At 53.1% G+C, this 13,283-nt stretch overlaps 1 protein-coding gene across 3 annotated transcripts in view; it reads right to left on the bottom strand.

The window, feature by feature from the left end:
• The window catches only part of Mgat5b (mannosyl (alpha-1,6-)-glycoprotein beta-1,6-N-acetyl-glucosaminyltransferase, isozyme B), a 64,933-nt gene that overhangs the window by 30,270 nt on the left and 21,380 nt on the right, over positions 1-13,283 (bottom strand). For all 3 annotated transcript variants that reach the window (XM_004630140.2, XM_004630142.2, XM_023714051.1), the window contains 5 exons: positions 8,443-8,558; positions 7,818-7,891; positions 6,734-6,904; positions 5,918-6,082; positions 5,196-5,365 (listed from right to left, as the gene is read on the bottom strand). In XM_004630140.2, coding sequence (XP_004630197.1) covers positions 5,196-5,365; positions 5,918-6,082; positions 6,734-6,904; positions 7,818-7,891; positions 8,443-8,558 — 696 coding nt within the window. The remainder of the gene's footprint in view (positions 1-5,195; positions 5,366-5,917; positions 6,083-6,733; positions 6,905-7,817; positions 7,892-8,442; positions 8,559-13,283) is intronic.

Genomic DNA, 13,283 nt, shown 5'->3' with positions numbered 1-13,283 from the left:
GCTGTTTACACCATTCTGCCCTGCTTGAGCAAGAGCGGCCATTCACACAGACATCCCACAGGGGACCAAGCGCTAGCGCAGCCAAGCACAGCCCGGGGCCTGCCCTAGTACAGAACTGCAAGTCAGAGGTGGAGTCACACATCCCTGGAGCCCCTGCTTCTGGGGATTCAGCTCTGCAAGAACCCTGCAGGAAGTGAAGCCTTCAGGGACAGACATGAGGCTCTGTGAGGTGTGAGGAGGTGGCATGCATGCGCGTATACACAGATGCATACAGGAGATGTGCATGCTTACATGTGTGTACTCACGGGTGACTGCAGAGGCTGCGTGGGTTTGTGCATGAGCCTGTGCATGAACATTCATGCATGCACCTGGGTGTCCGTGTATCTGGGTGGGTGTGCACTGTGTGTGCAAGGACACGCATGTGGTTGTGTGTACGTGTATGCGTGCGTCTGAGACAAGGAGACACTGGCAGGACTTCTAAGTAGCAGTCTGCAAGAAAACAAGCAGGCAGCTGCAACTCCGGACAAAAAGCGGAGGGCGTGGAAGCAAATCTAGCTGCCGATTAAGCGCCCAAGTCACTGTAGATCGTGGACCGTGTGGGTGGCTGGACGAGAGCAGTGCCACCAGAGACTGTGATGCACCTGAGCCAAAACTGCACTGTACCTTCATTAGAATGCATTTCCCTAGGAAAATCTCTTCCCGTGGGAGGGTCATACAACACCCTTAAGCACATTTTTGGCCCATGCGTACATTCATTCCTGCACAACAACTAAGCTGTACCCGGTCCAGAGATGACCTTACCCGTTTTGGAAAAGAATCTCTGATTAATTAGTGACATGCCTTTGGGACCCCATACAAGTGGGATATGTCCTTCAGCAGGTTTGTCAGTGTGTGTAGAGGAGCCAGGTCACTGTGGCATAGCCAACTGCTGTCTCTTCCTGGGGCTGCCTACCGGGACAGTTAGCTGTGTTTCTTTTCTATGATAAACTTCCCAATTAAGCCCTATTGTACATGCGTGCCGCCCCAGTGTTAACTTCCATCATCACCTCAGCAAGGACCTGTGCTTTCCAGGGACATGCAAGTCTGTGACATAAGAGCCCGAGTGAGTAAGGAAGAGGAGCAGAAAGGGGCATGTGCTGATCTGGGCAGTTTTCATGTGTATCTCCTAAAAGTAGTCACCTAGGCAGTGGCTGCTCTAGCCCTGGAAGGGCAACAGCAGCTCTCTCTCCACCACAGGCTCAGGGCCAGGCCCGGGGGAGTAGTAGCAGTGTTTGGCTGAAGGACTAGGGCTTGGGCTAGAGCGGGAGCTGAGAGAGAACAGAAGCTCACCGCCTGCTGAGAGTGAGGACTGAGTTAACATCCTGCCTCTCCAGGAGACCTGTTCACTCCGCTCCTCCAGAGTCAGCTCTCCAGCCCTTCCCAGAGTGGTGACATGAACACAACTTCATCTCTCTGCCCTGGATCCTGCCTCGTCAGAAGGGAAGACTCAGGCTGCACAAGCGGTTTGAGGAACACAACTTCATCTCAACTGAGAATGGGGAGCTCTGACCGAAGGCGCTCCTCCTCATAAGGGTCGCTGGGCATCTTAGGGCCTTTGAAGACCACCCGGACTGTTCCTCACTATTCTCTCTGAGGCAGGTCCAGGTCCAGGAGAGCTGCAGGACTGGCCATGCCCTCCACAAGCTTCACTGGCCCTGGATGGCTGACCTCCTCCTCATTTGCCTAGCTCCAGCTGCCTTTCTCTCAAGAAGCCTGCAGGCCACAGAAGGACAGCTTCTTTTCCTCACCTGCAAGCACTGGCGACCTCTGCAGAGTTTGGCTCCACAGACAGCGTCAGCGCTTCCCTGAGCTCTGTTCGGTCGGGGGCGGGGGGCGCAGCATGGGCACAGCAGTGGGTACAGGTGGAAGATGAGCAGGCACACCTCAGCTCCGAGCACAAACAGCTGGAACTATAAGCCACAAATGGGTGCCGTTTGCCTCTCCCAGCACCTGCAGCTCCTGTACGTGCAGTACCAGCTCTGGAAGACAGCTCCCACCTGGCTCGTACGTACTGCTCGGCTGACACTCAACCTGCACAGACAGGGCGTCTGTCTCACGGTAGGGACCTCCTCCCCCAAAGTCTGCTCCTCACATGCGCTGTGCTTCTTCCAACGTCACCACAGGCGTGCTGACCCCCTTTCATCTTTACTGAGCCTACAGGAGACAACTGAATTAACCTAAAAGAATGATTCCAGTCTCAGGGATAAAAACCTTCAAACCACTAGCTCACTTATCAGCCCTTCAACAACACAGCCTCCTCTCCCTGTTCTGTGTAACTGGGCCTCATGTTCCGCCTGGGTTGCTGGCAGAGTGGCAGGGAAAAACTGCAGAGACGGAGAGGCTGCCTGCAGGAGCATCCTGGGCCTTTGAGACACCCGAGACAGCTGCTGGCTGTCTCCCCACCACCATTCTCCTCGGTGCACAGAGACCAGCATGGGGAGCCAGCATGAGAGACCCAAGAGAAAGACAGCAGGAGCCTACAGCACCTGAGGAGACCGTGCGCTGGCTCCGGAGAGGAATCACATTTCCACTTGAAAACCACCCAAGAATAAGTGAACAGACTGACCGGAAGAGTTGATTCACATGCAAACAACACCGGGGCTTCTCAGCTGTACCCTGGGGCAAACAAAGTTAGAACAATCTCATCAAAATGACAATGGAAAAGAGAAGAATTCGATGGAGCACAATCCCTACCCGCAAAGAAAAGATTGATAACTTTGACTAAGTTTAAGTTGACCACTTCTGTTGAAGTGGGGAGGCGCATAAAGAAATTTTTAAAAGACAAGCAGCAAATTAGAAGATTTTTAACAGGTATAACTCACACAGCATTTATACTCATAATATATAAATAACCACTACAATTCGATAGAGAAAACAACGCAGGAGAAAAGTGGGTAAATGATATGGATGGGCATTTTAGGGGCCTTTTAGTTAAGAAATGATAGCAAACATATACATAGCAGGATGCTCTCCCTGTTGGTTGTCAAGAAATTAAATTGAAGCAGTGACAAAACAAATCATGATACCACTTTTGCCTGCACTTAAAAAGTCTGATCGGGCTGGAGAGATGGCTCAGTGGTCTAAAGCACCTACTTGAAACAAGCTTGGCAAAGCACAGGGACCGCGGTTCGATCCCCAGCACCACGTGCCAGCCAGACCCGCCCCCTGGTGGGCTGAGCTGGCCACACACACACACACACACAATAAATAAATGTAATAAATAAATATATTTAAAAAAAAAAAAAAAGTCTGATCACCAGGGCTGGGGAGGTAGCTCAGCGGTCTAAGCATCTGCCTGGCAAGTGCAAGGACCCGGGTTTTGTGCCAACCCCGGAACCCCATGCCACTGAAACGGGGCACGGTGGTGCATGCCTGTAATCCCACTGCTGGGAGGCTGAGACAGGAGGACTACTACAAGTCTGAGCTGCAGAGCGAGACCCTGTACTGAATAAATAAATAAATGATTAGAAAAGAAGTTCAATCACCATGAAGATGGTGGGGCTATGGCTACAGAAGCCCACCCACTGGTGGGATGCGTACTGCTGCAATCATGCTGAGAAACAATCTGGCATTATCCTGTGGGACTGAACTTTCAACACACCCTGAACAGCAGCAATTGTGCCCCTAAGTCTATACCCAAGAGAGAGTGATGCCAGTTAGGTATCAATTGCACAGTTTGTCTCTCAGACGTACAACAGTCCCTGGACAATTGCACTGATGTACTAAGAGTTCAGCACAAGCGTTCTGGGTTAGCTCCCAGCCATGGGACAAATTGTGCAATTGAGCTGAGAACTCTTCAATGGATGCCCAAGTAATCTGCCCACAAGTGTCCACTGCAGCGTGTATTGTGCGGGGAAAAAAAAATTACAGCAGGAAAAAGTTGCTCAGAAACAGGAAACACTGATAGATAATACGGTACACTTGTACATACATCTAATTGAGTGAAAATAAACAAGTCTTGGAGACTGTGTACAGTAGATACTTTTTTCTTTCTTTCTTTTTTTTTTTTTTAGGTACAGGATACTGGACCCAGAGAGTGCTGAGTTACATCTTTAGCTCTTTTTATTTTTTACTTTAAGGCAACGTCTTACTAAGTCGCCCAGGCTGACCTCAAAGCTGCAATCCTCCTGCCTCTGCCTCCCACACAGCTGAAAGTACAGACGTACACCACTGAGCCCAGCAGTAGATGTCATTTTTATGAATCTCAAAACAAAAACAAACTAAGCAGAAAGCTAAGTCACATTACTTATGGACACACAAATATGAAAAAGAGCCCCTAATTAATAATTACTTTACAAAGCAAAGGATAAGCACAAAATTTAAATTACAGTTTCTGGGAAGAGCAGGAGGAAGGACACGAGGGTCCAGGTGGCTACAGGGTCCTCAGTGACATTCACCACTTTAAGGTGGACAGCAACATCATGGGAGACCATTTTATTTATGTGCAGCATAATATACTTTATATATACTTTTATACATATCAACTATCATGTAATAAATATAAAAATAAAGGAAGAAAAATCATTTGCGTTTCTACATCCTACAGACAGGGTGGATAAAAATAAGCCCAAACACACACACACACACACACACACACACACACACACACGCCTATCCTCTCCACATCCCACACACTCACAGCCTTTTAGCTTTATCCTTCCTGCAAGCATAGCACAGGGTGGGGAGAGAAGCATAGCACAGGGTGGGGACCCTGAGAGCCCAGAGCAACTGGGGAAAGAGCAGTCTTACTTGTGAGTCCCAGCACCCTACAAGTCTCAGCGACCCCCAACTCCATAAACAGACCTACAAAGGAATCCAGCTCCAGAGAGAAACCAGAGGCCACTGGGAAGGTGGGTACAAGGGACCACGTGCGCATGGGCGGCTCAAGCCGGGGAGCCAGAATTTGTTAGTCTCTTAGCACAAACCCCGCAACTCCCAGAGAAGGAGGCCAGAGACTGAACTGTGCTAGGCAAATACGCTTCCTTGGTGCACCTCACATGTGAGCAGGTGTCAGGGAGGAGGAGGAGGTGGGGACACAAGGAACAGGCAGGAGGGGGAACTGGGGACAAGGCTGGGGGCGGGGGAGGGGGGAGGCACTGCAGCAGCTTCCAGGACATCTCCAGCACAGCCCTACAGCTGGTCTCCCCAGCACTCACCTCTGCAACTCCTTGAGGGACACAGTGACCCTCAGGCTGTGGCCCAGGATGTAGAGAGCAGCCAGGATGTCGGCCCACTGCACCATTTCCCCCAGGGGCCCGCCCTTAAGCACCCTTGGGCTGAACACGTCCCCAGACTCCTCCGTCAGGAAGCCGATGTGCACAAGGATCTGGCCGATGGGATACAGAGAGTCAGTAGGAAGCAGTGGGCAGCCCTCGGCCTTACCCTGGCCCCAGGACACCAGGCAGACCAGTGGCAGCAGGCACTGCATCCAGGCTGGACCTGGCCGGGTACTTTGGGGCACTAGGGTGACCGCATCAGGTGCTGGGGATATAGGTGGATAGGGTGGTCACATTCCTGCCTCCCAGAGCTTACGTTCCAGATGGAAGAGGTGGACAACAGTAAACACAGACAAGAGACAGTTTCATGAAATGGTAGGGACTCTGCAAGAAACAAACAGGATGATGTGAGAGCCATGTAATTCTGTATTACATGCATGGATGGATAGATGGAGGAAGGGGCCAGCAAATGGCCCAAACACACGCTGGCTCCCTCAGGGGCTCGTCATTCTGCCCCAGCCCAGCAAGAGGCCAGGACGTGGCCTGGCTCCATTGTGACCCTGGCATCCCCACCCTGCCTCTTCTGGGTCAAATTCAAAGCCACAGGCCCCGAGGATGTTGCTCAAGATCCCCAAGCTCCACTCCTCAAGATGATGTTGCACCTGTTTCTGGTCTCTCTGGATGTCCCCCAGCTTCTGTGCCAGGCGCTGGGCAGCTGTCACCCACTGGGATGTGAGCCTCTTGGCCCGCTTCTTCATGAAGATCAGCGACTCTTTCCCACTGCCCATCAACTCCAGGAGGTGGGACAAGTTACTCCGGAAAACTGCCTGGGGAGCATGGCAGACCTCAGCTCTTTGAGCCCCAGACCCGCAGCTGTGCAGCCACTCTCACCCACAGGTTGGATCTGCTCTGGCTTCACTCACTGAGCCTCAGGTCAAGAGGCTCTATCCTTGACCCCAAGCTGGTGTGTCCCAGTCTAGCTCCTGCTAACCACCTGCCCTGAGCCCGTCCAGAGAGGTGACCAGCGATGACAGCACCAGGGGTCCCAGACACAGCAAGAAGGCAATGATGATGGAAGCAGTCAGCACCAGGTGCTGGGCTGCCTCTTGGCAGGGCCACTGTCACCGTATGTCTGGAAGCCATTAACTCTCTGAGCCTCAGATTTGTCATCTGTTAAATGCAGTTATATCAGGATGGCCGGGAGACTTAAGTACAAATGAAGTGTCTGGCACACAGAGCGCCCTCGACACACAGCAGCTTTTATTACTATCATTCTGGTCCATTAAGGGGGCGCCCCTTGGCCCCAGCCCGCCCTTAGGCAGGGCTCAGTGTTTGGCGTCTCTCACGAGGTGGGGCAAGCGCTCAGGCTGGCCACTGCCATCCGATGCCTACAGAGTTGGACAGCCCTGAGGCTTCATACCACGCCCCCTGGGCTGATCGGCTGGGAAGCCCACCAAGCCGCCCACCTCCACACCTACCTGGACTCTGGGCAGGATTTTGGGGGCCATCTGAGCCTTAGTCTGGTTCCTCCAGGGCAGTGGGGGGCAGAACCACTCGACCTCGCTGAGGTAGATGAGGAAAGAACACTCGGTGCCATCCACTCCGAAGAAGGCATAGCAGGGGTCAGAGGTCCAGCGGGCACGCATCCACTGTGGAGAGCGCAGGCCTGGGTGGGTGGTGGATACACCTACCCCACCCCAGCAGGCTCCCTGTGTACATGTTCCCAGGGACCCATGACAGGGTCTACATAGCATGCCCTGTCCTAAGGACATAGTGGGGAAGGGAAGAAAACAGAAACTGAGGCAGGAAGCTAGCTCTAGGACCCAAGCCTCAGTCCTCACCACTGAAGATCACAGAAATCAGCCCTGGAAAGAAGAGCCTTAGAGAGTCATCCAGGCCAGGGCTCAGGACAGCCGAGCTCTGGGGAGAACCAGGAGGGGCAGCAATGTGGGCTGCGCTGTCTCCTTTGTAATTCAGTCCTCATGCCCTGTGATCTTGGCTAGGGGCCAAGGTCATGGGACGGTCAAGCAGGCAGGACTGGATGAGGAAAGGTACCCCACAGTGGTCTCCAAAGAAGGGAACCTTGGCCCACCGTTTTGGGATCCAGAACCAGTGAAGGCCTGGCTCTATGGTTGTGAGTGGGCTGTCCACAATGGCAGATGTCATCACGCAGCCAGGGATGGCTCTGAAGGTAGGCTGGGGGACCCTGAGCCCAGCTGTGGCTGGGCCAGGAGGAACAGGATGAAGTGATGAAGGATGAAGGCCCACTCCTGAGTTTGCTGGGAATCGGGCTGCTAGGGGCAGGATACCATTCAGCAGTTTGCTGGTTGTAAAGAAATTACGGAAGGCCCTGATGGGTGACTCATCTGAGGGTCTGAGATGGTGATCCGGAGGAGTCCAGTAGAGAAACCACTGCCCTGAGGTTGCCTTTGGCCAGCTGGTGCCAGGGTCAGGCAGAGGCCCTTGGCAGCTGACAGCCCAGACAGGATGGCGATCTCAGAGCCAGGCTGTGTGTGGCTGCCCTCCCCGCACACCCAGCCCAGCCTCAGCTCCAGGCCTTACCTCCACCTTCCCGGAGCAGTCAGGGAACTTGGGGTCACTGGGAGCCTCACACTGATCCTGCCGGCCCTCAGACACTATAGGGAGAGCTCAGTGAGATGTCCGCTCTCTGAGGCCCTGTGTCCCAGGAGGACCCACAGAGAGGGTGAGCGGCATAAGAGTCTGCACCTCCTCTCCCGACCCCAAGGAGCCCCCAGGTCTGAGCTGTAGCTGCCACACCCCTAGTCTTCCCTGGGGATTCAGAGCCAGCCATGGGCTGTCAGAACTATGAAGAGGACTTCTGGGTGCAGAGGCTTCAGGTGCCCACCCAAACCCATCCTGAGATTTATGAGGTAGACAGAGAAAGAGGGGCCTGCAGCCCCCAGCTGCTCCTTCATCAAGGGGAATGGAGGAAGCCTAGGCCCTCTCCCAGACAGCCTTGTTCTTGGGACCTCAGCAGTCAGGCCTCAGGGCATCTCCTGTCCTTAGCACCTACAGTCAGGGCAGGTTGGGGTGAACCCCAGGTCATTCTGCTGAGAGCCTGGAGTGGGGCCCGCAAGAGCCAGGAGAGCCGCTATTGGGAAAAGTTGGGGTCCCTTCTACCCACTGCACGGGCCCAGGGGAGAGCAGAAGCGCCCCCTGCACCCACCTTTGCTGTGCAGGAGCAGACTGTGGCGCAGGATCTGGTCCACCTTCACGGCGATGTCAGAGACGTTCTGGGCAATGGCCTGGATTCGCTCCATGAGGCCAGCCCCAGGGAGCAGCCTGGGCGGGGAGAAGTCAGAGATGAGCAGCAGAACCCACCTGGGTGACCTGTGGGTGGCTTTAGTCAGTCACCAAAGGCAGTAGGGTTGGCAGTGCTCCAGGCACCCAAGTCCCGCTCCACAGATCCCCAAACAAGGGATTAAGCCGGTGGGGGTGAACTGCAGCCTACCGCATCCAAGGCACACGTTGCACGCGCGTGGAAAGCCCACCTCTGTGTGTGCCAGGCATGTTAGCATGCGTGCTGCTGGGGGTCAAAAGGCAGGGCCATGGCTGAAGCACGCAGAGCCAGTACGGGACAACCCCTGGGACCTAGAGTCTCTGAGTCCTCAGCTGGGCCTACAGATGCCCATCGCGTAGCTAAAGGCAGAATAAAGCTTGGCATCTCTCCTTTTGCTTTGCATCTGTCTCCTTCATTATCTTAAGGCTTGGGTCAGATTCCAGCTCAGCTCTGCACATAGGCCTGTGAATTATTTAACAAGCGCTGGTCTAGCAGGTATGCATCCACCTGTCGGTAATCTTCCCCTTTCAGGGCTGAGCACACTAAGAGTTACTGGGGTATTTTCAACATTTGCAGGGACATCAGAATCAACAGATTGTCACCCATCAGCTTTTACAATATCCTGTCCAGACAGACACCAAAGCAGTGCCAGAAGTCCCCACCTGCTACCCTGATGCCATCTTGCCTCTTGGACGTGCTCCTGCAATCACCCCGGATTCCAGGAGCAACAGGTCCTGTGACATGTCTGTGACAAGAGTCAAACCTCACCTTTTGTGTTCCCAAGGGGGCACTGCTTGGCCATCCGGAGATACTGATCAACCAGTCCCGGCCTGACCAAGACTGCTTACCTACCCATGCTCCCCCAACTCACTTCCACTCCTTCCCCATGTAAACCTTGTTTACCCCCAAAGTCAGGGCTCAGACTCTCAACACCCTCCTTCCCAACACTGAGGAAATTCCTTTCACCATTATTCTCTCTGGTTTTGGGGGTAAATGGCAACTGACCCCCTGGTCTATTCTGAGCCCCTGAAGCTGGCTCCCCAGTCCTGGCCTAAGACTCAGGTGAGAGAAGACCTGGGCACCCCTTGTCTATTTCTCTCCTCTTCACAACTCATTAACATAAATCCCACCCACAGCGCAGCAGCCTGGGGACTTGCTAACTATTAAAGTCTCAGTAAATTATCACAGGCCTCCTGAAGATGGATCCTTCACAAGGACCTTACAGTAGCCAACCATCACAGACCCCATGGGCCTCTGCCTCACCACTGATCCTGGCGTTGGTTTTCTCTTTTTTCTTTTTTGGTACCAGGAATTGAACTCAGGGTCTCAGACTTACCAGGCAGGTACTACGCCACTGAGCTACATCCCTGGCCCCCACTGGTATTGTTTTAGTTTGGGAGAATTTATTTTCTTATGTTGATTACTGCTTAACTTGTGAGGAATTTTATTAGACATTATATGCAGCATTTATCTCATTGCAAAGCCTTCTGTGGAGATGGGTCCCACTAGGCCGGCATTAGCTTCCTCTGCAGGGACAGCCCTGGGGGCCTTTCTCCAGGAACTCGCTTGCTTTCTGCACATTAATTCTGCTTCTTTTGGTTTTCACTCCACCCTCTGGTGATGTAATTTTACGGCCTCCAGTTTAAACCCTGTGTGTCCTGCGCAAGGTCCTGGGTTTACCTAAGTACACACGATGGCAATTACAGAAAACATTTTTCCAACATGGGTTCTGCTGAGTCTGCAAACCCCATCAGGTGACGTGCCCACTGGAGAAGACACAGCAGTGAAGCTGGGTGGCCAAGCGCCCTCTCTGACCATTTCCCCTGTTGCTGTGTCACCGGCACCTTCTAACAGAGATAAGGGGTGGCTCCATCCACAGAGGGCAAAACGTGAGGGTTACAGGTGGGGCTGAGGCAGAGATGGAGGCCGGGAAAGGGACAGAAGGCCAGTGACAGGAAGAGGGAAGGAGCCCTCACAGACAAACGGACAAACGCGCATGCAGGTAATCCTTCAGTCTGGCTCCCATGGGGAGAAACGTCCGTGGAAAATGGCACAGCTTTGATTTCCTTGGGCTGCTCTATCAGAGAAAGGACCCCATCAGAGTGGCTTAAATCATCAGCACTCCACAGCACAGTTCTAGGGACGCGAAACAACGTGCTGCTGTGCCTGGTTCCTTCTAGAACCCTCAGGGCCACCCCTTCCGCCCCTCTCTTCCAGTGCCTCCTGGCTCCTGGCTCCTCGATGTTCAGTGGCTCGTGGCTGTGTAGTCCCATCTTTGCCACACTTCCTCTTCTGAGAACCCTGGAGGTTGAACCGGGACCCACCTTAAGTTCATCACATCTGCAAAGACCCCGTTTTCTGATGAATTCACCTTCACAAATAAAGCAAGCAGGGCTGAGGACCGTGGCCTATCTTTCGTGGGGACACAATTCAACTCCCAATAGCCTCCTACAACGTCACATGCAGAATGAGGAGAAACATGAGAGACAGGCACTTCCTGTGTTCAAAGCATCCCCAGGAAGGAGAAAGCAGGGACCAGAGACAAAGCTCAAGCCTTTACGAGCTGTGTGACCCTAGGCAAGTCACTTAGCCTCTCTGTGTTCAGTAGCTAAAGCTGCAGCAAAGGAAATGAGACAGAACATCTCAACCCTTTCTATTATCAACCCCTTAAAGAGATTTGTAGGCCTATTTTCTGCTCCACCTCTCCTCAAATGCTAGCTGATTCTCAAGGACACACTCAGGGGTCTGCAAAGGCCTGGTCCACTGAGCTGAGTAGGATCCCCCCCAGCCAGCACTCACACACTGGGGTGCTGCCCTGGACTGAGAAGGCACAGGTGACCCAAGGAGGATGGTGCTTCCTCGAGATCCACCAGGCCCTGAATTCGGATAACATCAAATGAAGACTGTGGCAGCTTTTCACACCGACAAGGGGGCCTCGTGTGGAAGGCCATTCCTCTGACCTGGGTGTATATGGAGACAACCAAAGGAGGTAGCCATAGTGACAATGATTAGGAAGCCTCTGCCACCTGCTGCTGGGCAGCAAGGGCAACCAGGGCCACCTATGGGGACAGGAGGCGCCCAGGTGGGAAAGGGCCAGGGGTGGCCTAATGTCTATCCAGAGAAGCAGAGCACAAACACCCTCTCCAGGGATGGGTCAGGATCCTGCCAAGACACTGAGGGTGTGGGACAGACAGCGCCCACTTTACCCCACCTTCCCATGGTGCCCCCCTTGCTCCTCTCCATCCTCCCCACCAGAGCCAGATCCTCTTCCTCCTTCCCCAGGCTATGGGATGTGGGTGTGAGTACCTGCTGAGCCCTCAGATGGAGTCTGAAGTCCTTAAGGTCAGGACTCGGCCTTCGTATGTGGAATCTGGCACCACCTAGCAGGGGCTACACGTCCAGGGGCCTTATCGTCATGGACTGCAGGGCATCCCCTAGTTCACTGGAGCTTTAGAAGGTGACCTTATTCACAAAAGTGTCTTTGCAGGTGTGGCTAGTTCAAACAAGGGTCACCCTAATCCAGTGATTAGGTGGAGGTCCCAGTGAGGAAGCCACGAGAACACACATGAGAAGCCCACAGAGTGCTAGAGACAAATGGGAGCATCGGAGCCATAAGCCACAGCACTGGTGACTACGAGGAGCGTCAGGGGTGAGAGCCCCAGGAGGAGCAGCCCTGAGACACTGAGACTGCAGACCTGAGCCCTCCAGCACCCCCCAAGAATGAACTGCAGCTGTTTAAGCCACTTGGCTGGTGGCAGTTTTTAACGGCAACACTAGGAAACAAATCTAGTCACCACCTGCAGAACTGAGGAAAAAAGGGTTTTAATCCATCCCAGAGACAGCCAGGTTCCCCAGGCCACTCCTGCTGCAGGAAGTCCTTCCTCTCTTGCAGAAGCCCACCCAAGCTTCATCCCTTGATTTTCAAGCCCTGCATAAAAAATTATTTTAGAGATATATTGGAAAAAGTGAGGGTCTTGGAGTCAGAGGGCCTCAATTCAAACTCTGGCGCCACATCCTATTTGTGTGACCTTGGAGAAGTTCCCTAACTTCTCTGAGCCCCAGTTGGAACTCCCGTGGAGTCAGAGTAGCAGAGTCACCCTGAAGGTTAGACATGCAGATAAGAGGTCAAGCCTCGTCATTCAGCAGGTGCCCAGTAGGTACTCGATGTGCATCCGGCTCCCAAGAGGAAGCACCAGAGAGCTCAACCACGGAGAGAAAAACTTTTTGGGGGATTCAGCAATTTTCCTACAATCTGCACTTTTTGCATAAAACATATCGCTAGCACAGACTTCAAATAGTACAGATGGCGTCTGTCTGATTTAACAAGTTCAACTCGTTCACAACAGAATTACTTGGCATCACTATTATTATACTGGACTTTGCATTTGCATAGCGCTTTCTATTTTCAAATAATATATGATTAGGTTTCTTGCCCTGAGAAGCTTCTCCACAAATGACAATAAAAGTAAATGTCTGCAGGCCTCAGAGCTCGGCAGATCTATGACCTGGAAATGCCTCGGTGGAAAGGAAAGAGAGGAGATGGATGACGGGCCGGGTACAGTTGCCTGTTGGTGGTGGCCTAGGGGAAGCCGGAGCCTTGTGTCATCCACTGCGGGCGGGGTAGGGGGGCAGGGCTGGCACCAGGAATGACTTCTCCCCAGACAGGAGGCACAATGCCAGGGGCACAGTGCTCTTTTTTTTTTTTATTAAAATTATTTATTTATTTT

This window comes from Octodon degus, unplaced genomic scaffold (genome assembly GCF_000260255.1).
Source record: "Octodon degus isolate 3935 unplaced genomic scaffold, OctDeg1.0 scaffold00033, whole genome shotgun sequence".
NCBI lineage: Eukaryota > Metazoa > Chordata > Mammalia > Rodentia > Octodontidae > Octodon > Octodon degus.
Note: the sequence above shows the minus strand (reverse complement) of the source record. Positions and strands in the feature narration are given on the sequence as shown.